This window comes from Triturus cristatus, chromosome 4_1, assembly GCF_964204655.1.
Source record: "Triturus cristatus chromosome 4_1, aTriCri1.1, whole genome shotgun sequence".
Taxonomy (NCBI): Eukaryota; Metazoa; Chordata; class Amphibia; order Caudata; family Salamandridae; genus Triturus; species Triturus cristatus.
The window spans coordinates 846,330,719-846,357,352 of NC_140585.1; the positions used below are offsets into that span (position 1 = coordinate 846,330,719).

The 26,634-nt window shown below is 43.4% G+C and overlaps 1 protein-coding gene across 1 annotated transcript in view; it reads left to right on the forward strand.

Annotated features, from left to right (window-relative positions):
• ITIH5 (inter-alpha-trypsin inhibitor heavy chain 5) overlaps positions 1-26,634 on the forward strand; it is a 296,926-nt gene that overhangs the window by 236,259 nt on the left and 34,033 nt on the right. The window contains exons 9-10 of the mRNA XM_085653539.1: positions 5,321-5,630; positions 10,738-11,291. Of these exons, the coding sequence (XP_085509665.1) occupies positions 5,321-5,630; positions 10,738-11,291 (864 nt within the window). The remainder of the gene's footprint in view (positions 1-5,320; positions 5,631-10,737; positions 11,292-26,634) is intronic.

Below are 26,634 nucleotides of genomic sequence, written 5' to 3' on the forward strand. Positions count from 1 at the left end.
CTATGTGTGTTCAGCATGATAGTAACGTTACTGTCCTGGTCTCTCTTCTTCTTCTATTTTTATGTTTCTTGATGAATCACACATTTCCAGAGTGTGACGACCCGTCCCGGGTTTAGAATATAAATCCGTAAACTCTTGTAAGTAATTAAGAATATGGATAACTATATTGTGCACGATTTTAACTCACTGGGATCTGTGGCTCGTTTCTTTCTAAGCCATAGAGTATTGATGCAAAGAATACACCCACAGGCTTGAAACCGACCATTGGAGCCACGTTGTGTCGGAGCTAGTAGGCACACGTAGGGTTTGGTGTGCCCACGGTGAGGGGTCAAGGTGTATGCTTAAATGTATTGGCTGCGATGAAATTCTCTTTTTTTTAATAATGCATGGGAATTTTGATATGAGTAAAGGCAATGGAAAATATTGATGAGTATGAAAATCAAGGTTGGTTTTTCTCTCCCGTTTTTTTTTTTTTCGTTTCTCTTTTATTTTAGAATTGAGATTCCTCCTGGTACTTTCCAGAGAAAAGAGACGTTGGGACAAAGCCCACGTTGACAGAGTAAGAAGGTAAAAAATACCCTAATAGGGGTACAGACCATAAAAATAGGGACCAACACCCTGACGAATGCCAGAGCGACCCTGTCTGGCGCACAAAAAACTGGCAGAAACATGTTGGTAATTGCAGTGGGGATAGAAGGGTCGTTACCTTCCCTGAATACCCCATATTGATAATTTTAATCCTGCCAGAGGTTGACACAGAATAAATAGGTATGGTTTAACCTCTAGGGAGTTTTAGAAGCATATCTGCACCTCTCTTGGTCCCCCTTTTTTCTAGAAAAAAATGATTTTCCTTTATAATTTGAGTGACACTTTTGTGTTTTTGTCTTTCTCTATTACACACTACCTTCACCACTGCTCTTCATTCTCTATCTAAAAAAATCGCGCTCCATCCAGTGTGTTTGTCTGCACCTGGATGTATGATGCGGCCCAATGATGAAGCATGACACTACCAAGTGTGTGAGGGCAGTATTAAGAATTTTTTTGATTTTCCTGTTTCTATTGTATAGTATTTCTATGTGTGCCGTGAAGCCTTTCTCTGTTGTGTGAGATTTATATACAAATGCTTTCCACGTTGCCTCTGTAGTTTAGCCTGACTGATCTGTGCCAAGCTACCAGAGGGTGAGCACAGGCAACTTAGGTGTGTACTTTAATCAGCCTCACTAGAAGGAAGGGTCCCTTCTTGGACAGGGTGCATACTACTGCCAACTAGAGACCCCCCCTTCTTACACACACACATTTAATAGCGCATTCACACAAACACACAACAGTAGAGCAAATTTGTTCACAGGAATCGGTCAAACATGTGTGTGCATGTATGTGTGTAAGTAACATAGAGAAGCCTACCTTGCTGTATTGCACTGGATTTCAAATATGAGTAATTAAACATGCCATGTCTGTGGATGGTGTGTTATAGTATGGAGGCTGAGGATGAGGCTTACAGCAGGGATGACATTCCTATTCTTGACCGAAATATACAACTCGAAATACTTTATTGTTTTGAGATACGTACTTGGTGGGAGCCTGCAGTCTTTCCACTCAATTATAGTTCTGTAAGTGTGTGTATGCGACATCTTGTACTAATACACTTTTATATCTTTGTGGGATGCCCCTGCTGACAGACAGAGAACCCAACTAATCGTTTGCTCCAGGCAGACATAAAAGTGGAATTCCAAAGCCAGCCAATGGGAAGCTACAATGGCAAAAGTCTAAATGATTGACATGTTATTTGGATTAGAAAGTAGCAATCCTCTTTGCTGCTGTTGACAGCCCAGGGTGGTATCCCTGAGCCAGACTGCTTCACTAAGTGCTTTGACGAAAAAAACATGGAAGAGAGGGTTGTGGGAGAGAAGCAACACAGCGGCCAGAGGAGAAGTGACCCAAGGGGGAGAATCCGACTCCACTGTGTTGTGCCTTTTTTCAAAGCTGGAAGGAGCAGCATAGCTACCTTGTGGTGCAAATTATCCTGTGCCCAACATATTTGAAATAGAGGCCAGAGGATGGCAAGATTACCTTGCCCTAGCACAACATAAAGCCTGTAGCCACATCTGGGAATCTCTTGCAGCACTGTGTACATGTTTAACCTCACACTGTTTGTTGATGCCACTTCTGGTAAGACAGCTCAACTTTGTTGACATGGGTCACTTCAGGAATCACTCTGACCTTACAGTAAATCAAAAAATTCTCTCAGTAGGGTATTGTCATCCTCCTTGCTCATTCAACTATTTGAAACTGGAAGTCTACTTTGCCAAACGTAGTCGAAACCCTCATCATCTTAATGAAGGGTGCCACGATTTAATAGACATTTTTATCATCACTAATCTCGTAGATGGTTCACCTTAAGTCAACTTCTGCCTTCTCGATAGACAAATCCTCCCTCTTTTTCACTAGTTATAGGTCATATTTATAAGGTGAGAAAGGCGCCTTGTATATTGGAACATCTCTTTAATATGAGTTTTGAGATGAAAGGGGGAATGTGATATTTGAGAATATGACACTTTCAACTTTATTGCCAATTGACTAACAAAGTTACAATTATTTGGCATTTTCCCCACCAACCCAAATTCTGTAACACCTGGTGTGGCAATGGAAGAATAAGAATTCACCAACTGTTCACTCAAAATCCTCCTGCTTTTAGTTCTCAATTCTTTCATGTTAGTGTTTATTTGTGCAGAGTATTCTGCTAACTAGATACCCTTTGGATATGTGCATGGAGTTAAATCCTGAAGCTGATTCTTGTTAGACCTGACAGCCTTAGGGTGGTCCTACCCCAAACATGTTGCCTTCCTCCTCCATTTTCACTGATCTTGTTTGGGTTGGCCTTAGGATTCTGTGCACCTTACCACTGCAAACCAATTCTAAAGTACTTGTTCTCTTTCATTTAAGCATGGTAAAATTGGCTTACACCCAATTGGCATATTTAATTTACTTGTTAGTCTCTAGTAGAGCTGTACTACATGTACCCAGAGCCTGTAAATTAATTTCTACTAGTGGGCCTGCAGAACTGATTGTGCCACCCACTTTAGTAGCCCTTTAAACAGCTCAGGCCTGCCATTGCAGCCCGTGGGTGCAGTTTTAAACTGCCATTTAGACTAAGCTTTCCTTTTTAATACATAAAAAAACACCCCTAGGGTATGCCCTAAACAGCCCATAGGGCAGGAAGCAGTGCATTTGAAAGAGAGTCAAACTTGTACACTTAAGTTTTACATGTTCTGGTAGAGAAAAACTCATTTTCCCTACGGTGAGGCCTACCTGTCCTATAGGATAATATTGGGTTAACGTATTACATTTAATAAGTGATAACATTCAATTGGGAGCAGGTAGGAAGTCAAGTTTAGTGTCTAAAGAATTGTAATTTAAAGCCCTATTTCATGGTAAAATTGTATTTTAATTCACAATTCTGAAAATGCCACTTTGAGCAAAGTTGCATTTTTTTGCCCTGACTATTTGGTGTCTGCTGCCTGTATACTGGGTCACACAACCAGTTGTAGCTGGCAGTTGATCTTTGTGTATTGCTTCCAGACAGTGAGCCAAAGGAGAAGATAGGTGATGGCAGGATGAGCCATCTCTGACTTGATGGGGGGGAGCTGTCACCTAACACACTTGCACACCACAAAGGCTCTGCCTGAGTACACTCACAAAGGGTTTGACACAATTCCCTAGACAATCTGAGGCCAGGGCAGGGAAGCAGGAAATTCCAAACAACTCTGGGGGTTGAAACCTCCACAAACTTCTCCTACTTCAAAATAGGCACCAGGTATAAACACTGGACCCACTGTGCTGCTTTGCAAGAAGGACTACTACTGCTGCTTGCTGCCCTGCTGCCTGAGTGAAGGACTAGACCTGCATCGTGAACCCAGGCTGCCATCAAGGCCCAGTTGGCTGGCCTCCTGATCAGAGCGTCAGGGACAGAAGAGGTTCCAACAACCTTGAACCCAGCACCCGGACTCTGCCAGCTGTGAGTTCTGTCCCCCCAAGTGGTGCCACCCCAGTCGTGGTCCCTTGGAAGTGGGCCTGAAGGTGCTCCGTCAGCTCATCTGTAATCTGAGCAGAACCAACACAGTGCGATGCATCGCCTCACAAGACTCTGCAACACATTCGCGATGCAGTACTTCGCATGGCAGTCTGCAGCCCCTTGGAACTGCTGCTCTGCCATACATCTCCACTCAGGACATCACATCACCACTGCAGCTCCCCAGAACTGCTGCTGCGCAATGCATCTCCCCGCACAAACCTCTCATTGCTGCCGTAGCTCCTTAGAACCACCGCTGCTTGATGCATCTCCATGCACAGACCTCACATAGCCACCACAGCTCTCTCGGATGTGCCACTGCACTATTCATCTCGACACAAGGACCTTGCATTGTCTCTGTTGCGCAACGCAATCATGATGCAGGACTTCACAACCAGGATATAGAGTACTTTTGTTCAGTGGGCCTAACTTGGTCCGTGTAGCTAGCCAATGCTCCTTCGCAGTCGACCTGAGCTTGTGATTTTGTCTCGATCCAGCACGACCAGATAACCGCAGTTGGAGCTTTGTAATTCTAGGCATCTTTTTCACTTAAATCTTTAAAATTGCATATCCCCGGTTCTACTGATTGGATTTTTGTCATTTTGGTTTCAAATAATCTATTAAATGTTACTACTATATGTTTCTAAATTGGTGTGGTATTTTTCTTGTGTGTGTTTTTACTATTTTACTGTTTGAAGTGCTGCATAAATACTTTATAACTTGCCTCTAAGTTAAGCCTGAAAACAAAATTGGCCTTTTTTCCACCCTGTGTGAGAGGTCTAGGTCATTGGGTGATTTCCTTCTCTGTGACCACCATGCATCATGGCGCAGGACAGGGAAATCTAGTGATGGTCACCCTTCCATAAATAGGAGTGGGCAAAGGCCACTCTGACCTGGCAGCCCAGTAGCAGATGGGTAAACTGTTAAGGGCTGACAGAAAGCCAGTGGTTCACTGAGCTCTAAATTGGGTGGGTGAGCTGTACGTTTGAGAGGCAGGATCAATCATGAATTACAGTGGTATCTCTGCCCCGCAAAACTCTAAATGACTTCCTAAGTCTTATGCACGCGCAAAGACTGACTCGTTTCCGCCCTTATTGCTCTATTCAAAGTCACAGCCCAATTCTAATGTATGCTAGCCCCCTTCCCTTGCTACTGTAGCTCATAAGACTGATTAATGTATGTTTGATGCTAAATATCATTACTTTGGCAATAAAAATTCTAAACATTTATTTTCCTTTACTGTCTTTATAGGCACTAATATCAATGGCGCAATTCAGACTGGTGCGAAGTTGCTCAGTGACTACATAACGCAGCATGGCCGGCACGAGCGCAGCGTGTCACTGATCATCTTTCTGACGGACGGGCGGCCCACGGTTGGCGTCACGCAGACGTCAAGCATCCTGGGCAGCACAAAGAACGCCATCCACAACAAGTTCTGCCTGTTCAGCATCGGCATTGGCTTCGACGTGGACTACAAGCTTCTCGAAAAGATGTCCCTGGAAAACTGCGGCATGATGCGGAGGATCCAGGTGGAGGAAGATGCGGCAGCACAGCTGAAAGGGTTGGTACGGGGAGCAGTGCTAATGCGATGGCAATTTGCCCCACCTTTGCCATCATCATGCTGTAGTCGCCTCAGAATGTTCGGGACCAAAACAGGCACTCTAAAGCCGCTGCGTGCGCTTAAATTGATTTTTACTTCTAATGATATATACACAGCTCCTTGCAGAGGACCATTTAATATAGCACTCAATAGAATCATTTATGACCTGTTTTAGTAGAAAACAGACATAGGGCCCAGGGAAATCAAGCAATATTTTCAGGACCCCACAGCATAGACAAGTGGGTAAATTAGGTTAGAAATCGAGTCTCCCTATTGAGTCTCCAGTTTATATATAAGGCTGCATCTTTTTTTAAGTTTTCTACATTTTACGATGTACACACTAATGAGCAATAATGAAGCCTAAACCAATATCCGATATGAACTATAGCATTCATAGCATCACCATTGGGTCGGTGCCAGAAATCTCCTTCTATGAACTCTGAACATCAGGATATCTTTGGAAATAAATGTCCTACCGGATCTAACTATTTCACGGCCAATTTTTTTGCTTGTCCATCAGTATTTTTATGAGTCATTAATCAATTAGTGCAGACAGATCTTCGTGCTCAGCTGTATTCAGTATACATCATTATTCGGTGCCTATGCAGATTTGTGCCCTGTTGTGCTCAGTAGCCGTCTATATTTATTTCTCGTGTGCATTCAAGGCCCGTCAGCTAGGTTGCCCACAGCCCATCATTATTTAGTTCCCACCTGTTGTCATTGCTCAGTTGGGCTAAATGACTAAAAGTACAGTGCCAAGCAGTGAACAGCAGTCTTGGATGTTTAGGAAGCATCAGTATATAATGCACATCAATATTCAATGTCTATAGTACCCAGCCCCTGCCTACATACGTTGCTATTACTATTATGTGCCCATCACTGTTTTGGGTTCAGTGCTACTCACTAGAGTGCCTCTCCATACTCAGTGTGTTCAGTGCTTGACATTGCACATACAGTGCCCTCAGTGTGCAGTGCGCATGAGTAGTGTGCCAGTTGGTGAGCCTGCATGTTCCCGCCTGAAATATACGCATGTAGCATGCCTCGCACCTCTGAAGCACCACTGTAACGCATGATCTTCGTTCATATCATTATTAGAGCTTCGCGCTCCAGCCCCCTTCCACAGGCAGGACATCGATACGTACCAGCAGACCGGGCAGCTCACAGCTGCTTCAGATGGTTTGCACTGACCCAGAGGGTTGTTCGTCGGCCTCGCTATCTCAGCGTTCACCTACCTGGAATATACTTTTGGGGGGAAAATAGACTTTAAAAAGATGAAGGTGAGTAAAACCGCCTTGAAAGTGAGAGTTCACAGCAATATCTGGTAACGCTCATCCGCAGTGTGCCAGTCCATATACAGTGTTCTTTAGTGTTCAGTACTGACCGGTAGCATGCTAACGCATATATGTTGAGGTTACGGGTTGAGGCTGTGTTTGTTATCATTTCATCAGGGTGACATGTGAGAACTCCCTTTATCCCCCAAGAAAGGTAGCAAAGAAGATGCTCAGGGTACCTGAAAAGTGGGGTGTGTGTAAGGGACTCCACTGCTAAGTCAGTTGCCAAACTTGCCGCCTCTACCTGTCACCATTTACAATATTTAGTGCAGATTCCTACCCAATGAAAATGCACACACCATATAGCCCCTTCTGCCCACTATCAATTGATTTCCCCTAAGAGTCAATACAAAAAGAAACACATAAAGAACCGTCGGGATTAACATTGTCGTCAAAATAGGGGTTTCCCAATGAAAACGTGACTACTCCCACCTTCTAACAGCACCGCGATTCAGAGGACAAGCAAGGAAGTGGGTTAGAGTGACAGAGCATCCCTCCACACCATGCAACTGAGAGGCTGGGTATTGGCTACAATTTCAAAATTATTGAGAATTCATATTTTCTGGAACAAAAAATAAATTTGAAGTTAATATTTTCTTCCTCATAAATAAACTAAACCAATCCAAATCTAATTTAGTGAACTTCATAAATAAACTAAATCAATCCAAATCTAATTTAGTGAACTTCATTACAATATCTCCATCAGAAAGGTTCACTCGGTAGTGAGCTTCAATATTATTTCTTCCCATAATTACTGTTTTAGAGAGCATTGTCTCCATCTGAAGTCTTTACATATGCCTGACATGTGCATGTTTACCCCTCTTACATTAAGCGAAGACCCATACTTCAATGAACTGGACTAAAACAGAACCGTGCAGTGGCCACAAAGCGATATGTTTAGCACTATTAATAACACCCTGAAAATAAAACACACACACGCAAAAACTAACTAAATAAACAAATAAATAACTTCTTCGACAGAGTGGAAGGCCCCAATAGTTGAGAATTGGGCAATACACATTCCAGGATGAAGAGTTCTAATGACCTTCCCAGGGAACCAGCACAGTGAGTGCTTCAGAGAGCTTGAGGACATCTGGCAGTGGAACAGAACGGGTCATTAGCAATAATTATTATGTTTTGGACTCATACTAGCCATAATGCAAAGTTCAAAGTAAACAACATTGGTTGGGCCACTGGGGAGATGCCTATGCTTTAGAAGTACAAGCATGAAAATCAGCTTCATGTGAGTTTATATCTAATGTCATATTCAAGGCCACTGGAGTTATGCAACAGCGGCGACTAAATTATGTGGCAAGAAAAGGCAAATTACGCTCCATAATGCTGATCATTTTTTATAGTATTACTTCATTATTTTGTCATTTTTTTCACTTATTAAGACTGTCTGGGCATTTGTTTTAACTCACTGGCACCAGTGTGTGACACCAAGATAGTAATTAGCAACGGAAATGTGACAAGACAACTTTTGCAAAGGGCCTTTCACTAGGTGGCATACGTGTCTGCATTTTTAGTAACTTTTTATTCATTTGAGCTAGAACCATTTTATTTGTTACAATCTGCAGGTTATGCGGCAGACAATGGATTATCTGACAAGTGTGGGAAATGTATAACTATGCAGAAAATGCTGCAGCTACCAAATCACATAATTCCAATGACCCTGGTCAAATTCAGACTATTTTGCTTTGAGGGTTGACATAGCACCAACACCCTCCTAGAGTACCTTTTACACTCTGGCATCTGTCTAGGTACTGGGGTGTTGGGGAAAGGATGACTCCTTAAGTTTGCTGTGTAAACTAGTTGGATGCGTTGTTTGAGAAAGAAATGTAGCCTCTTAGTGCTCTCATGCACAGGGAAATCATGCTGTGGGAAAATATTAGAATGTCGTTTTAAGTCCTAAATCCTATTCTGTTTTAAGTATCATGGCATATTTTCTTTCAGAGAACTCTTTTGATTGGAACACGCATCTACAAGCTGAAAGGCAGCTAGTATACAAGGGAAAAGGAAGCACGAAGTGACAGAACCTTTATATGTGCATTTAAAAAGACAGAGAAATTCCTCTGCCAGAAAAGCCCAAAGCCAGCAGATTGTTTCTTTGAAGAGTGTATTGAGTTCCAACAAGGTAGTCAGAATGATTCTTGGGACACAAGTGCTCAAATATTCAATAATTTAAGATAAATAATGAAGGTGAGTTTCAGCTCAAGAAGAAGAATGAGGAGCAACAATATAACTATGTGAGGCTGAAAAAAAAGTAGGTTGAAAAACAAGAACTGAAAAGAGAAGAAAGACAGGGGGAAAAAGACCATACACAAATGATGAAAATCAACATGAAGAGAAATTAAGTACAAATATGTTATCTAAGGTGAATGTAATTAAGTGAAATGGAAGGTGAATAGGAGGTAAGCCGCAGAAAAACTACAGTTCATCTGCAGAATAAAATTGAGCATATTTACTTGTGTGTTTTGCAGACTACTAGTTGTCGTCTTATGATAATGTCAAACTGGACAGGTATGAATAAATAGTAAATAGCATGGGATGAGTAGAGGACCATCAATCCACATACATCCAACAGGATTACAGTGGTGAATTAAGACAAAACATGTTTTTACCAATTCAGTTTTAATAGGTATCCTGAATAGGAATGGCGGCAAACCATAGAATTGGTAATTGATCTGAGATAGGATCTGTGATAGGATCAAAGTCTTGTATCAAAGTTTGAATCAAATGTTTGATGGAAGAGGAAGAGGATGTGACCTAACGGCCAGAGAAGTCAACCTCGAAGTGTGGGAATCAGGTTTGAGCCTCGGCAGGGACGCTCAACATCCTGTGATACTGGGCAAATCACTTAATATCGCTATGCCTACCAAAATAAATGAGTCTATCTGTAACGTAACTGGTGCTCATGTAAAGGGCTCTAATACCTCTAATACCTTCGAGTCGAGTTCAAAACAAAACAAAAAGTAGCAAATGATAGATGGGGCTCATTATAAAGTATATCAATATATGCAATACATGCTGAAAAGAAGTGTGAAATGCTAAAATAGACATCAAGATTACAGACTGATACAAGATAAAGATAATAAGGATAACAGAGCATAAAGGAGTGAGATATGAAGGTTTTGAACGGGCAGGCTAAAGAGGAACTCAGTCTTAGAAAGGGATTTGATGAATGGAGTAACAGAGCTAACACTTTTTGATGAAGTTGAGATAATGTGAAAGCGTGCTTTTGAAGGAACAAACTGAACAAAAAGAGAGACGGAAAATCTTGACAATGGTTTAAATATAAATGGAGAAAATGTCAAACGATGAGCTAGTTGATTAGAAATGATCAGTAAAAACTGAAAAAAGAGGCAAGTAACAAAGACTCGGGAAACACCACAGTAAAGGAATGAGCTTTGAGATAATACACTTTTTCAAAGTACATCAAAAATACATTTCAAAATATAGGATCAGAATAATAGGACCAGAATAGTGATTCATAATCCTCTCAGTAAAGAAAGAACACAGGATTGATCCATGGTGTCAATACAAGAAAGAAAAGTCAAAATTATTGTGTCAATCAGGAGACAAAATGTGACTCAGCTGAATCACAATCATAGAACACATATTAAAGGGCAAAATACGTCTATCCACTTTTTATGTCTATAATGTCTTGAGACACACTAAGGAGGAATAGATTCTGTGTCTGTGATCTGACACTTTAATTTTCAATTATGTTTTAGGTTCTACGATGAAATCGGGACACCACTGTTGTCAGATATCCGCATTGAGTATCCCGAGGCTGCTGTGGAGGATGTCACTCAGAATCTCTTTCCAAACTATTTTAATGGATCTGAAATAGTTGTTGCTGGAAGACTAGTCAACAAGTCCAGAGAAAGCTTGCATGTTGGAATCACAGCCAGTAACAGCAATAAGTATGTAATTCTGGAAACAGATGTGCCTATTAGCCAGCCAGAGAATGGCATAAAACAAGATACCCTTGATGCTGAAAGTGGTAACAAGGACAGTGAGCATGTGGAAAGAATATGGGGGTATCTAACCCTCAAGGAGTTGCTCTCATCTTGGTTGAAGAGCAATGACGTTAAGGAGAAAGAAGATTTGATGGAAAAAGCTAGGAAACTGGCACTGAGATTTAACTTTGTGACTCCATTCACTCGCCTGAAGGTAAAGGATATTGAGTACCAAGCAGATAATCCTAGGAATGACTCTGCTAGTCTTTCCACTGAAGGGATTGGAGAAGGACTAATGGATTTGCAAGGACAGAAGACAAAAACAGGTATGTGATCTTAATTTAGGGTAAAGTCAATCAAGGATGTAGGGGTATAGAAGAGGGGAAAGTGCTTGAGGACCAACAATTTAGTTATAGTGTGAGTGTGTGAAAGGGACACCGATATTTGTAACACATCTTATGTCACAATTAACAACATTAATTAATGATTCTGCATTCACACACAATAGAATCAAAGTGCTAAACACTTTTTCGAGTACGTTTGAAAGAAAGAAGACTTCCATCCATTGTGGAAAATGTAATGAAAACATAAAAATCTGTTTTCAGTGGGAAGAAATCTCATAGCCAAGAATGTCCAAAAGTTAATTCTGTTCTGCAAACCTCATCAATCGATTTTTCTAAACAACAAGGCAGCAGTTAGCAAAGAAGAGAATGACTGCATTGTAAAATGAATCTTCTTCATGTACTTGACATTCATTTGTACTCACTGAGGGTCCGATTTATCATGATATTGCGTTACCCATGCGTCAATCATGGTGTCGAAAGGGCAAGAAAATACCTAAGTTAGATTTTCCAAGCAACGCAAGGCCCCATTGCATGGCCCTGCGTTGCTTGGTAAATCAAGAATGACATAAGGCAGTGTAAGTCACCACCTTGCTTTACTCTGCCCTCGGAAGGCATTCCATGGGCAGAGCATGGATATTCCCATGCATCCACTGATGGATTTTGGCATATTTCCAGATTTACCAATACTGGTAAACCTGGCAATGCGTCAAAATGAAACGCTTTCCCAGGGGAGGTGCAACAAAAGAAATATCTTTATTTCTCCTGGTTGTTTCCTCTTTCTAAGTGTGCTGCTTTCTGCAGAACACTTAAAAAGAGGAAACGGCCCAGAGGATTGTTTTTGTGCAGGAAAGTATCCCTTTCTGCACAAAAACAATCCTGCTTGCAACACAGGCACCCTTGCACCATGGCGCAAGGTTGCCTGCATTGGCACTAGGCAGCACATTTTGCAAAAGTGTAGGCTGAGAGCAGGAATGCACCATAGCTTGATAGATATGGCATATTTCTGCTCTCTCTCTTTGACGCTGCTCACAGCAAGTTGTTTTGCTGCGTTGCATGAAGGAATGATAAATCTGGCCCCAAAACCGTAGGCTTCTAAAAAACAGTGGTGTAAGTAGGATATCTATAGAACATTTCCCTAGTACTTTAATCAACAGTCACCATAGAAAACATTGTAGTTTGTTTTCAGAAGTTAAAGAACAAGCCATAGGAATATATTTGATACTTCCTAGTTCATTACAGCCTACACTTTTCATCCCAGTCACATGGGACCACAGTTTGTATGGACCTCAGGGTGTACAGGCTTATTTGATTTTAGTTTGAGAAGACCTTAGCATAACAAAGTGCCAATTAATGCAAAATAGTGATCTAGGAGTCGGCCACTTACAGTTTAAAATATGTGATGCGAGAAGCAAAGGTGATGATGATTTGATTGCAACTGGTGAATATGAGGCATACAAAGCTAAGCAGTGGATTGCTGTGCTGAGGTTGGTGTTGTGGAGATAGAACTAGGTGGTCAAAACTTGCACCTTCAGAAATGTTTTCTTAAATGTTAAGAGTTTGAAGAAAAGGGGCATCTTCAGTGACTCTTAGTAGCTGCAGGAAAACATTTTGACTGCAGGCAAGGGGTGTGGGTGGACTATTGCCACATGGCAGCAGTGATATTGGACCTTGTTGGTCATGATGGGCCTGCCGCTCTTATGGCTAATGACGACATGGAGACATTACTTAGTATAGTGCTGGCTCCTGACTAACTCCTTTTGTCTTGCACTTTTATTCATGCTGCGTGCTGAGGACAGGACTGAACCAACACCCACACGTACGTGGGTGATACTTTCAAGACCACCCTATGATGTACAGCGAGGTGAAACAGTACATTCCTCCCTAACTTTAATGAAACATAACAATAACCTTTCCTTTTTAAATGGCATCAAACATTGACAATACATAACGTTACCTCGCCCTGGGTCACAGTCCATTGTCTGATGTCTGATGTCTAGCTTCTGGTGTCATCGGGTCATCAGATCAAGAAGTTCTTCAGGCAGGTAAATGGCGCTGGATTGAATATGTGACGTTACAACGCGGTTGTTACACCGCAGTACGTTACATCGCAGTTATTACAACGCAAGTCGTTACGACTTGTGCTGGAGGGCTCTGGACTTAGGAATAGTATGATTTACTATTCCAACTCCAACATACGTAACAGTAGGTAAAGTGTTGGAATAGTAAATCATACTATTTCTTAGTGTATAGCGCCATCCAGCGCAAGTTGTTGTAACGACTTGCGTTATAATGACCGCGATGTAAACGTACCGCGGTGTAACAACTGCTTTGTAAAGGTTGTTCGCCGCTGGGTTGGTTCACAAATGATATCTCCAGTGATTACTTCGGCCTGAGGACCCTAGAGTGGAGGGTGCTAATGCCTCTACACTGTTTGGAGCTCTTTCTGCTAGGGTGTGGTCCGACTGAGTCTCCTTAGGATCCTGAGAAACCTCTCTCAGGATCGGAGCTACAGGCAATGAGGGCCCCCTATCCACAGTCTCCGGCAAAGGATCAGTGTCTGTAGAGAGGTCAGTAGTTTCACGAGGTGTCCAGTTGTCCTTTTTGAAGAAAGAGATGTTATGGGTGAACTCTTCATCACCTCTCCGGACAGTTATCATAGTACCATGGAGCCGCACTACATACCATGGTTGATGCTCAAAAGATAACTGGAATTTGCTGCTCAGGTACCTATCCTTGACAAGCACAGAGTTTCCTGGTTGGATGTCAGGAATCTGAGCTTAACGCTCGCTGATTGGTCACTACTTTCCTGCTGCGAACTCTTTCTTCGACAATGGGGTCTGGGATTCATTCCGGGTGATGTGGAATTATATCAATGAGGACACGCCCCATGCTACCATACCCTGGAGCTTGGCCGGTGGTCGAGTGTGGCATTTGCATATATTCACATAGGAATCCATAAATTGCTCTCTCCATTTTTTGTTGGTCACCATGAGCAAAGGGAATCACCTTATTCAAGGTGTACATGAACCCCTCCACCTCTCCATTAGCCTGTGGCCAGCATGGTGTTACCTTGTGATGTTTGATGCCCCTGGTATTCTGAGAATTCCTGGCCTTGGAAAGGAGGTCCATTGTCAGTTCGCACCTAACTCATGAGGCCATGAGTGGCAATTATTTTTTCTATATTTGCAATGACTTCGGAGGAGTTTGGACACCCGACAAGCTCTACCGCCTGGATATTTGGTGAAATTATCAATCATGACTAGTGCATATCTTCCATCCGTTAGGTGGACTAAATCCAGGCTGGTTCACTCCCAAGGCTGCTGAGAACTTGCTTCAGTAAACACCCGGCTGGGGCCTCTGGGGACCCAGATACTTGGCACCATGGGCAGGACCTTACCGCTCTTTCCACCACCTCGTCCATGCTAGGGAACCATACTTTGGTACAGAGACTATTCTTGGTCTTGACTAACCCCTGGATGCCATGGTGGGCTGGTTGCTTGGCTCAATTGGTGAGGCTACTTGGATAGACACAGTCCTCTGAGCAGGCACCCACGTGCATCTGTTGAGAGCTCTTTGAGAATGTTGAATAGAGAATCTTTGTCCCTCTTGGCTTCAGTGGTCCTCTGTGACAGTTGTGCTTTCAGGGTTTTCTATTCACCTGACTAGATTGCAGTTAGTGCCAGTTGGAGGCACTTGTCTTTCTAGGTGGCCTGCCGGAGGGTATCAAGTGGTAAGGGGAGTGGCAGGGACCGCTCAACGATGTATTGGATGAACACTTCTGTCTCCTTTGCCTCCCAGACTTCCATGGTGGTTGCTGCACGAGGCTGGCAAAAGAGGTAGTCTGCTGGATTGGTGGCGCTAGGCCCGTATTTGACCCGGCAGTCATATTCCTGTAACTGAAGCATCCATTTCTGAGTACGTGGTGGTGGTTTGGAATCAGATCCTTGGAATAGGGGCAACAGGGGCTTATGGTCCGTTGTGACTACGAAGGGGTGTCCATACACATATAAGTGAAAATATATGCATGCCTCGTGTAAGGCAATGTCTTCCCACTCTATTTGGGAGTAGCGCTGTTCTGTCTCAGTAAGGGACTGACTGGCATATGTAACGGGAGTGCACCTGCGTGTTGCTGTTGTTGATGTGAGAACAGTACTGATCCCTTTTGTGCTGTTGTCCACTGTGATGTTTGTTGGTTTCTACGGGTCAAAGTAGGACAGAGTGGTGTTCGCGAACAGAGCTTCTTTCATTTTATGAAATGCGCTTTCCTGCTCTGCACCCCAGGCCCAGGTGGAGTTTGTCTTGGTGAGTTTGTGAAGGGGTTGGCTCAGGCCCGTGAAGTATGGGATGAACCTCCCGCAATAATTCACCATATCAAAGAAGCTCTGTACTTCTGAGACAGTGGGTGTATCTCTAGTACCGTTTCTGGGTCTGGCGCTACCCCCTGCTCTGAGACGGTATACCCGAAGAAACTGATTAGTCATTTAAGAAATTCACATTTCTCTCGATGGAGAGTTAGCCCAGAGTCCTTGTGTCTCTGGAGGACACAGCTGAGGTGTTTGTTATGTTATGGGCCACGACCCCTGCCCCTTTTTCTTCCCCAAGGTTAGTTTATTCCACTCCGCAACTTCTTGCATTACGGCCGATTAGCCGTGCGGACTGCATTCTTTTAGCTGTTGATGACGCTATTTCCCATACCAGTTCGGGGGTTCATTGCTCCTTCTCCTTGGTCCAGCCTTTGGAGTATGATTGTAGGCCAACTACGATGTCAGAGAACACTCCTCCTAAGTTTAGCTTTTTAAGCTTAAATTGTCGCTCACTTTCCCAGCACAAAAGATTTTTTTTTTACCTTCTCCTGGAGGAATCACCAGATGCCTTTTTTCTTACTGAGACCTGGCTTCATGACAGTTCTGGGCCCGATATTGCTACTGCCCGTCCCTCTAATTATGCCATTGCCCGAATGGATAGAGCCATTGGGATAGGTGGGGGGATTGCTATCATTTATAAACAACTCTTTCAGTGCAAATTGGATTCTGTTGACCTTCCTAACTGCGAAGCTGCTTTGTTCACACTTACACTTACCCCTAAATTTTCCTTTTCGGGGCTTTTGGTTTATCGCCCTCCTGGTCCCTCCTCTTCGTGGTCTGCTACTCTGCCTGGCTTGGTATCTTCCTTGCTTATGAAATTCACTAACTTCTCTCAAATTGGCGATTTGAACCTTCATTTGGAAGATGCCACAAATTCCATATGCTCTAATTTCATTGCTGTTCTTTTAGCTATGAATATTATTCTCTGCAATTCTGGCCCCACACATAAGGCTGGCCATTTTTTAGATCCTATTTTTTCTAATGTTTCTTCTATTGAATGTGAACCAGCAATACCTATCCTTTAGTCGGATCACTTCTTATTAAAGTTCAAAATTCCGGCTCCTGTTAGTTTGCCCTCTGCTTTCCCCCAGTCTATGTTTTTTAATAGGCACTGGAAAAAAAATTGATATCACCACTTTGAACAATCTGCTCAGGGGAAATACTCCTACTATCACTACGCAGGTACATGTTTCTGCGAAAAATATTCACAACTGGTTGTCCCATGCTGTTGATGAATGCCTTCCTTCTATAAAGAAAAAATTGACCTATCATCGCTCTCCAGCTCCTTGGTATACTGATATTCTTAAAGTTGAAAAATCTAAATGCAAAGCATTAGAAAGGAAATGGCATAGAAACTATGCCCTGGATTTGCAAATAGTATATAAAAATTCTCTGAAAACATATCATGATTTATGTAAACTTACGCGAGCTGCGTACACTTGTAATACTATCCATACTGCCACAAATCGTCCCAAGACACTTTTTAGTCTAGTAAAAAAACCTCGCTGGCGCCCAGACTATAGCTAAGCCCCTGCCACTTGACAAGAATTTATGTGAGGATCTTGCTCTTTTTTTTCAGATAAAATAGAGAATATTCATTCTGATATAGCTAATTCCTCCCTGACCTGCTTGATGTCACCTTCAATTCCGGTTAGCACTTTTCGGGAACACCCTAATGTCTCTTCTCAATTGGCCTTTTGGCCTCCTTTGGAACTGGTCTCTTTTGTTCCTACTCTTGATACAATAAAATCTGGCTCCCCTAATGACCCGTTACCCATTTCCATTATTAAACAACTTGATCCCATTCATCTCCAAGTTATTATGGAAGCCCTTAATTCTTCTTTGCAATCATCTACTGTTCTGCCTGTCTGGAAGCACTCCATGGTTGTCCCTCTGTTAAAAAAGCCTGCTGCTGACCCCAAAGTCCTTGCGAATTTCCGACCTATCTCCCTTTTGTCTATCTTTTCTAAGTTATTGGAAAGACATATTCATATCCACCTTTTCAAGTTTGTTGAAACTAACAAAATACTTCACTCTTCACAGTCTGGTTTTCGTGCTGGCTTCTCGACTGAGACCACGCTCTTAGGGGTCACAGAAAGACTACGACTTCTATTGGATGCTGGAGATACAGTCGCGCTCATACTTTTAGATCTGAGCGCGGCTTTTGACACTATCTCCCATCCTATACTGATTAACACTCTGAAATCTTTTGGCATCTGCGGTTCGGCTTTGGATTGGTTATCTTCTTTCCTAACTGACCGCACTTTTCAAGTCTTTTATGCGTCGGACAGTTCTAATGTCTTTCCATCGCCTTTTGGAGTTCCTCAGGGCTCCATTTTTAGCCCCTTGCTCTTTAATCTGTATGTCAGGCCTCTTGCTGACATCGCTGACAATGCTGGACTGTCTCTCTTTACATATGCTGATGATTCTCAAATCATCTTCTCGCTTTCCAAATCAGATTCTTCCTCCATTTCTGCCCTCCAGTCGGGCTTGCGCCAAATTGCTGTTTGGATGAGTAAAAACTACTTGAAACTCAATGCCAACAAAACTGAGGTACTTATTTTAGGCAAGCAGAAAGATCTTTAGGGCTCCTGTCATTGGCCAAATGAGTTAGGTACTCTTCCTCGGCCTGTTGATCATGTTCGCAACTTGGGCTTTTATATTGATGACTCTTTGAAAATGCAGCATCAAGCTGTTAAAGTTGCGGGTAATTGCTTTACCATCTTGAAATGGTTACATAAAATTCTTTGGATGCTGCCGAAAGATACCCAAAAAGCCGTAGTCCATGCTCTTATTACATCAAGGCTGGACTACGGAAACGTTTTGTTCCTGGGTGCAAATAAGGCTGTGTCCCGTAGGCTGCAACTTGTACAAAACTCTGCTGCCAGACTCCTGTGTGGGGTTCCCAGATGTTCTTCTATCTCTGAACATCTCCGTGATCTACATTGGCTTCAAATTGAAAAGCGGATCGAGTTCAAAGCTCTGACCTTCATGTTTAAAATCAAATGGGTCTAGCACCGGACTATTTACAGACTCTTGTCTGTCCCTATGTTCCGACCCGTCATCTTCGCTCTGCTTCAATTAAAAAATTTCACGTTCCTAGGTTTAGACTTTCCAGAATGGGAGGTAGATCTTTTTCCGTTCTGGGTCCTTCTCTTTGGAACTCAATTCCTCTTGCCATACGTAGGGAAACTTCGAAACCCCAGATTCGTCGTTCACTGAAGACTTGGCTTTTTAATCAATAATTATCTCAACCCAGCTTTCGTGTCCAGGCGCCGGGAAACCCTTGTTGGGTAGCTGTTGCACCATATAAATCAAATAAATAAATAAATGTTCCTTCACCGTCTTAGCATGTATCAGAATGTCACCGCTGACAATGATGACTCCTGGTAAACCACTGAGTATTTCCTGGATGGTGTTCAGCAGCACTGGATATGCCAAAGTTGAGGCAGCGATACCTCCGCAGTCTGACATGAGTTGAGAAGGTGGTGATATATAGTGAGTTAGGGTGCAGTGGTAGCTGATGGTAACCTGAACGAAGGTCACCTTTTAAGAACCACTTTGCTCCGCTGAGCTCTTCCAGGATGTCATCTACAGTGGGGGATAGATGGCGTTCTCATCTGATGGCGGTGTTAGGAAGTTTCATGTCTACACAGATGCTGACCTCTCTGGACTGTTTCTGCTTTTTCGCGATTCCGATTGGTGAGATCCATGGGGTGGGGCTCATCAGCTTCTCGATGATGCCTGCACATTCCAGCTTCTCCAACTCTTTTTCAGCCTTTAGCCAGAGATGAAACACGATCTGCCGGTGTCATATGGATATCAGCTGAATGAACCAGTCAATCTGCAGTTTCACCTCTTTCCCCCTGAGACAGCCCTTGCCCTCGAATTGTTCCGCAAATTCTTCGAGAATAGTGGACAGTTCTTCGTCTTGTACTCTGAGGGGGACAAAATCAGTTCCAGTGCCTCTTCCATCTGCCCACTAACCAGCAGGCCGTGTTCCCCATCTGCCACATAGATGATGGTGTCAATACTTCTTACCTCCTTGTGGGACACCAGCGAATTGAAGCACCCATGCAGGGGTATGGGATGTACTTGTCCTTATGCGAAGCTCCTGACTCTCGCCTTTTCCAGTTCCGGGGGTCTGGCTAGGGAGTGGTATGTGTTTGCTGACATTAGTTTGATGATGCCCCTGTATCGATGGTTGCTGTGACCTTGTGAGACCCTATTTAAAGTTGCCATTGTGGGAGTGGGCTGCGAGTTGATTGAGCTGCTCCAACCACAAACACGGTGTGTACAGTGCACTCTTCCATGTCGTCATCCATGTCCTCTGGTGTGGCGGGACTGCTTGTGATGATCTGGACGGTTTTGTTCTAGCACCTGTTCTTTCACGACTGGCAGATGTTAGCAAAATGGTTGTATTTTCTGCAGGCAGAGCATTTTTTCCCTCCAGCGAGACATTCAGCTAACTTCTGGGTATCCCACTGCAATATCCTCATTCTTTGCACTTTTCCTGAGGCTGTTTCTGAGTTGCTGGGCTGCGGCATGGTTGGACACCATTGACTGGCTCTGTTTTAATTGGGCGGTGGAGGGCAGCTTCCATATGGGATGCTCTGCCAGTAGATAGTGCCTGTGGCCGTCCGAGGGTCAAAATGCCCTGGAGCAATTTCCCCGACTCCTGGAGAACATTCTCTCTCAGTTTTGCTAATGAGCAGCCTTGATTTTTTTGACCTCTTATCTCTTCCTGTTCACCATGGAAGCTGCAGGTGCTTGCCAGTTCTTTGAGCCAAGAGTGGAAGTTGTCTATTGATTCTTTCAGCTCTTGGTGGGCTTGATGGAATATGAAACGTGTATAATCCCTGTTCGCTATTAGCTCAAAATGAACATTAAGAGCCCTGAGTAACGTTAAATATGATTTGGGTGCCACCTCAACCAACGTTTTGTATATTTTGTGAACGTCCTTCCCTCCTAGATGCAAGAGGAGGTCTCAGTGCCTTTCTACTGCAATGCCGGCGCCCACAAAATAAAATTGGAGGTGCTCTACCCAGTCCTTCCATTTAGGAGCCAGAGCGGATGGCGGACCATCTACAATAAACAGTTCTGTGGCCGGAATTGAGGCCATTGTGCAGTGACATCACAAGCTTGTAAGGACGCCTCAAGGGATTTCTGAGACTCCTCACGGCACAAGCACTATTGCCACGTGATGTTTTGTGGCACAGCCGCCTGTTCGAGGGTCGCCGCTAATCAGGGTGGCTTGGACCAGGGCTTCCAGTGACTCTGTGACCACTGGAGTAGGCAGGGCTGTGCTTGGTCTTGGCAACCTCTCCAGGTTCTCTTGCACTCCTGTAGCCCCAGTGGCCCTGGGCCTCTCACCCTTGCAGTATGGAGATCGCCGATGGATGGGGCCTAAACACGTTGCTCAGTCCCCACATGCTTCTGCAATCAGCCCGGGCAGGGGCCTCACTTCACGGTGAGCACCGATAGAAGGGGCTCGCGTCTCCACCCTCCAGCAGGAGGCAGAGAAGACAGAGCAGCACAGCGGCTGTGAAGGCCGGGCGACATATGACTTTAGAGCTGCAAGCAGGCGTAGCGGAGAAACAGGAAGCACCCACCTCACTCTGTGTTGGTTCGCTGCATGCCACGCAGGGCAGGAAGGCCAAATATGGCGAGGCCGATGGATACAAGGTGTAGAAGGCGGGAGGGTCAGAAGCAGACCGAGGTATGGAACTGCACTCGCCGCCAGACCGCGCTCCCACAGATCAGCAGGCAGGCAGCTCCAGAGTAAACGGGCAGAGACTGGTGGTAGCAGGGCACATGGCTGAATACCCGCCTGATCGCGAGTGTGATGTTGGCCCTTGTTGGTTGTGATGAACGTGCCGCTGTTATGGCTAATGACGACACAGAGGCATTACTTAATTCAATCCTGGTGTGTGACTAACTCCTTTTGTCTCACTCACACGCTTTTATTCATGATCTGGGTGAGCGCAGGGCTGAACCAACACCCACACGTACTTATGTGATACTTTCAAGACCACCCGCGATGTATAGCGAGGTGGAACAGTACAGCAGCTTTCCTTGCAGCTTGGTCTCAGGCTGATCGGTGTGATTTATAACTGTAACAAACAACCTGCTGTCCATGTAATACTTCACCCGAAATATAATGCAGACGAGCGTTAGGAAAATCCCACTACACTTGATGGCTATCTTCATGGAAGTGACCAAGATGTCGCAGCTTGGCAAATGTAGTTATTTAGTGCGAGCCTAGTGCTTAGCTGCATGAGTAATCTCTGAAGCACAGGAGGCACAGACATTTCTCTGCTCAGAATCCAGGAGGGATTTTTCTGGTTTGCTCTCATGACAGGTTTACATTTTGTGACAAGAGTCTGAATGAAGGGGTGACGGCTCAGTATATACCTTCTTACGTGGAGTCTCCTTTCTTCGTCACCCAATGCATTAGTCGCCTGGTACAAGAAGGAAACAGAGAGGGAGAACAACGGCGTCTTGTTTTAGACTTTGGCAAATCATTGTGAGCCCTTCTCCTAGTTACACTTCACAGCAATGATGTCAAAATTCCAACACAGATACATTGTAAACGGCGGAATAACTCTTTATGCGATTCTATGCAGTGGAGGGGTGTGTGGGAGCGTCTGCCGGCAGCTGCAGCTGGGGGTGGAGGGCTGAGAGGCGGCGGGATGGAGGGCTGGGAGTCAGCGCCATGGGAAGTTTCCCAGGCGGCAGAGGAAAGCATTCACACGCACGGGGGGTGTACCAGTGAAGACTCCTTTAGGACTTTTGCTCCTTTCTTCTTTGACTTTTTCTTTCCGGGGAACTGCGTTTATAGGTCATCATGTAAGAATCTGGCTAAAGATGAAGATGGTGATGGGGAGCTGGCTATGCAGTAACGTGCCATGAACTCACAGAATGTAGTGGGGATGCTGTGTTAGACCAAAACTGGGGAAAAATAATAAATAATAACATTATAACACCAACAAATTTCCAGCCAGAGAGGATGCCTATTGTAGGCTTCTATTTCTGGTTGGTACTTTCAAGACCTATGAGGTCTCTAACTCGAGCAGCCAAAAGTATATGAACGTTGATGAAGGTTTTTTTACTGCTCCTGGTGGCGTTGTATATTGATTGCATCTTGAAGTAGGCCTCGTTGTAGCAAAGGACTGAAAGCCCTGAAGGACCCTCTGTAGGAGGCGTAAACAATACCTTGGTTGGCAAATGAGCATGTCACAATGCCAAGGAAACAGTTGTTGTATGGGGAGAGCACTCCTTTGTTGTGGTAAATTAATCCGTATTTCACAATTTTAAAGACAGCGGTGCATCAGTTCTGTAGGAGTTTGTCCTCTCCTACTGTAATCTAGACCGGGTATTGACAGGTTGAGAGCCTGTATACAACTGAGCACTGTTCACAAAGTGTCCTTCACGACACTGGTTTGTTTGAAACTTTTGTTTTTAATTTTCAGCATTAAATCAAAGTTTACTCTGAACTTTTGTACATGGTTGTCAGGTGTGACAGCTTTCAAAAAAAGTAACAATTTGCTCCAATACAAATTTGTGTCATTTGTACAAGAATAACATTGATAGAATCAGTTATACACATGTTGTCAAGTTGCATATGCTGAACATATTGTAGTAACATAAAAATTTATACACAGCAGAAAGAATTGCTAAATGCCCAATGCATTTCGGAACCAGCCGGTTCCTTCGTCAGGGGCCGATCTGTTTAACTGTGTAGTTGGATGTTCACTGGGTATAAAAAAACTCATATGTCTTAGGAGAGGTCATCGGTTGTAAAGCTTAGTAGAAGTGGTCGGCTGAGAAACTTCGTAGATTCGATAGTAAGCTGAAGAAAGTTTCTAAAACGAAGTAACGGACGTCTCGGGAGTACCAGTGAGCAGGTACTCCCGAGACGTCCGTTACTTGCTCTACAACCGATGACCTCTCCTAAGACATATGAGTTTTTTTATACCCAGTGAACATGTTATTCTTGTACAAATGACACAAATTTGTATTGGAGCAAATTGTTACTTTTTTTTTGAAAGCTGTCACACCTGACAACCATGTACAAAAGTTCAGAGTAAACTTTGATTTAATGCTGAAAATTAAAAACAAAAGTTTCAAACAAACCAGTGTCGTGAAGGACACTTTGTGAACAGTGCTCAGTTGTATACAGGCTCTCAACCTGTCAATACCCGGTCTAGATTACAATGCCAAGGAAAGCAGAAGTAACAAATCATACATGTTTGACTCAGAATGACATCACGGTGTTGGTCATTTCCCTGTCCTTAGCCACTCAACAGCCTCTTATTTGCTGTCTGTGGGCTGGGAAAAGCTCAGAGAGTGCAAACCAGAGAGTAAACCATGTTTACCTTCTCTTCCTGTGAATGCTTTAATGAACCTCAGACCGGAGCAAAGCCAGGGAAAGCCAATGTTAGCCCTAGCGATTCCTAATTGATGTCTTTGGTCCTTGGGTTAGCAGGCCAACATTTGGAGTAGTTTACAGTGTTATATGTCCTCAGACCAGTTATTCCAGACGCAGTAAAAGACACACAAACATGCGCACTGAGTATTCTAAAGAGAGACAGGACTGTGATTATTGACAGACTCAATGAAGGGAGAGGAAGAGTGTGTGGTCCAGTTCTGAAGTAATCTCTCCTAGGAACAATCCATGCCAAACATTGGAGATTTGTAACCACTTGCTCTGGAGCTTTCTTCATAGTGTTCATATTCGCCAACAGATTCGTCAAGCCTCTAATTTGAGCCCCACAGGATTAAAGCAAAAGAAGGGATTGCCCGAGAGAAAGTTCTGCAAACTGACAGCATCAACCAAGCAACTGCTCATGCCTCCCGCTTCATGCAACGGGTCTGCAAAGAAGCAAAGCTATGCTACCCCTGAGAAACAGCCAGTATGTAGCCCCTTAGTTGCTTCCAGTAAGACAAAGCAATATCACGTGTAGGTAGGTGCATGAGGCTACAAAGAATGTGGTAGGGCCCATGGTGTGTACTGATATGGGTATATAGACCTGTGGTATCTCTGAATATGCACAATGAAGTAAAGGAAGGTGACACTCTACTGTGGTCTCCAAGAAGATGTTTTTGAAGATATATCAAACAGAAGGACCAACAGAAGACAGTGTGCGATGTCCACATCTGGTAACTGCCACCAAGCATATATGGGGATATAGGGAATGAATAGATGAATAGAGCTTCATTGGAGTTCATGAAGCACAACAGATGGTTTCAAATAGAATTGGATGTAATGACTGGATATGTATGTGAGCACCGGTTAGAGAGATTTGCTGAGGTGATACACCCAGGGAAGACTTGAAAATATTTGTCATTGAAACTTCTATATTTGGCGGAGGAAAACTCATGCAGAACATTTGCACTCAGTCTCATAGGTAGTGTCTTTAGTTTTTTATTTTTTTTGCATTTTTTAAATGAAAGGAGTGAACCTCATTCCTATCCTAATGTAAGCTAACAATCAACAAGCAGAAAATCTATCTTTTTAAACCTTTCTATGTAATTTGAATTGAAATCTCTGGTTTTGGAGGAGTAGCAGCATGCAGAAAGAAGAACGAGTTGGGAGTTTGTCATCAATTCTTTTACGTTCCACAGAGTGATACCAAATAACCAATCAAAAGGCTGCTGCTTGCCATGTGTATCATTCTAAACCGGCTGTGTTAAGGTTTGGGACAGAGCTTACACAATAAGTCCCCAGCTCGAAGGGAGAGCTGAGTCACAGATATTACGTGTGTCCATGGTGTTAATTTCTCCACGTTGGATATTATTTTGTGTACATGCCCTGGCAAGGATGAACCTCATTCCAGAGCCACCCCATATGGATAATGTTCAGAACTAACTTTTTAAATCTGCTCAGGCTCTCTATGTAACACATGCATTGCACCAAAAGTACCTTCTCTCTGGAGTTCGTAGGTGGTAAACTGTATTTATCAACGTATCAAAATTGTCCTGATTTCTGTGCTATGTGTATCCCGTTGTACCAATGATAACTGGGACAGTATCTGTTTCTTTGTTTACATTTTCATCATTGCCCTCCCATGGGACATGTAGAGTATTTCATTAGAGAGGTTTTTGTAACTAAGGCTGGACGAAATTTAAATTACGCCTGTGTAATTTCTGTTATTTTGTATTAAGCTTGTTACGCTAAACTCCCAAAATGATGCTATTATGCCACTTAACGTGATCATGCAACGTCCGGGTAAAAATTTACCACAATTGTGCCATTCACTTAATAAAATTGCCGTAAATTTACAGGCAAAAACAGAACACAAGCGGCTGTCGTTTGAGTGTGTTTGTTTTATGTACTTTAATTAGTGCGAAATGCAATTTTGTGCTAAAATATGGAGAAAAATGCCTGATTTGAATTTCCTGTAATTTTGCATAATTTTGCTGAAATTTTAGATAATTATTCGAAAACAAGTTTCGAAAATATTGCACAACCCTAATTTTTACTCAGACCTTGCCACGTTCAGAATGGGTACATAGGGGCTTATTTACAAGCCGCATGCGCCACTTTTGCGTCATTTTTAACATGGGAAAAGTGATATACGGGTGGCGCAAGGGGCTTGTAAATAAGGCCCATAGTCTTTTCTCTTGTGAGTGCAAGATGTTACTTAATGGTTTATTTCAATGAAGGCTCAAAGTTGTTTCCTGGAAAATGAAAAGACTGCAAACTGAGAAGTGTCATTATTCTGTCACCTATCAGTGTGGTTATGTGGAATTATCATTCCTTGTCTTTGCCTTACCATATGTTATGTAACAGCTAAGTACAATCATTGGAAAAGATATCTGAATGGAATACACTCCCACTCCCAGCTCCTTTCTCCCTCTTCCTAGGGATATATTCAGGGGAAGTCAGCTCCCATAGTACAGAGAGAAATCTCTTATCATAGTACTTCCTGCCTGAGGCACCTGATATCTGAGACCCG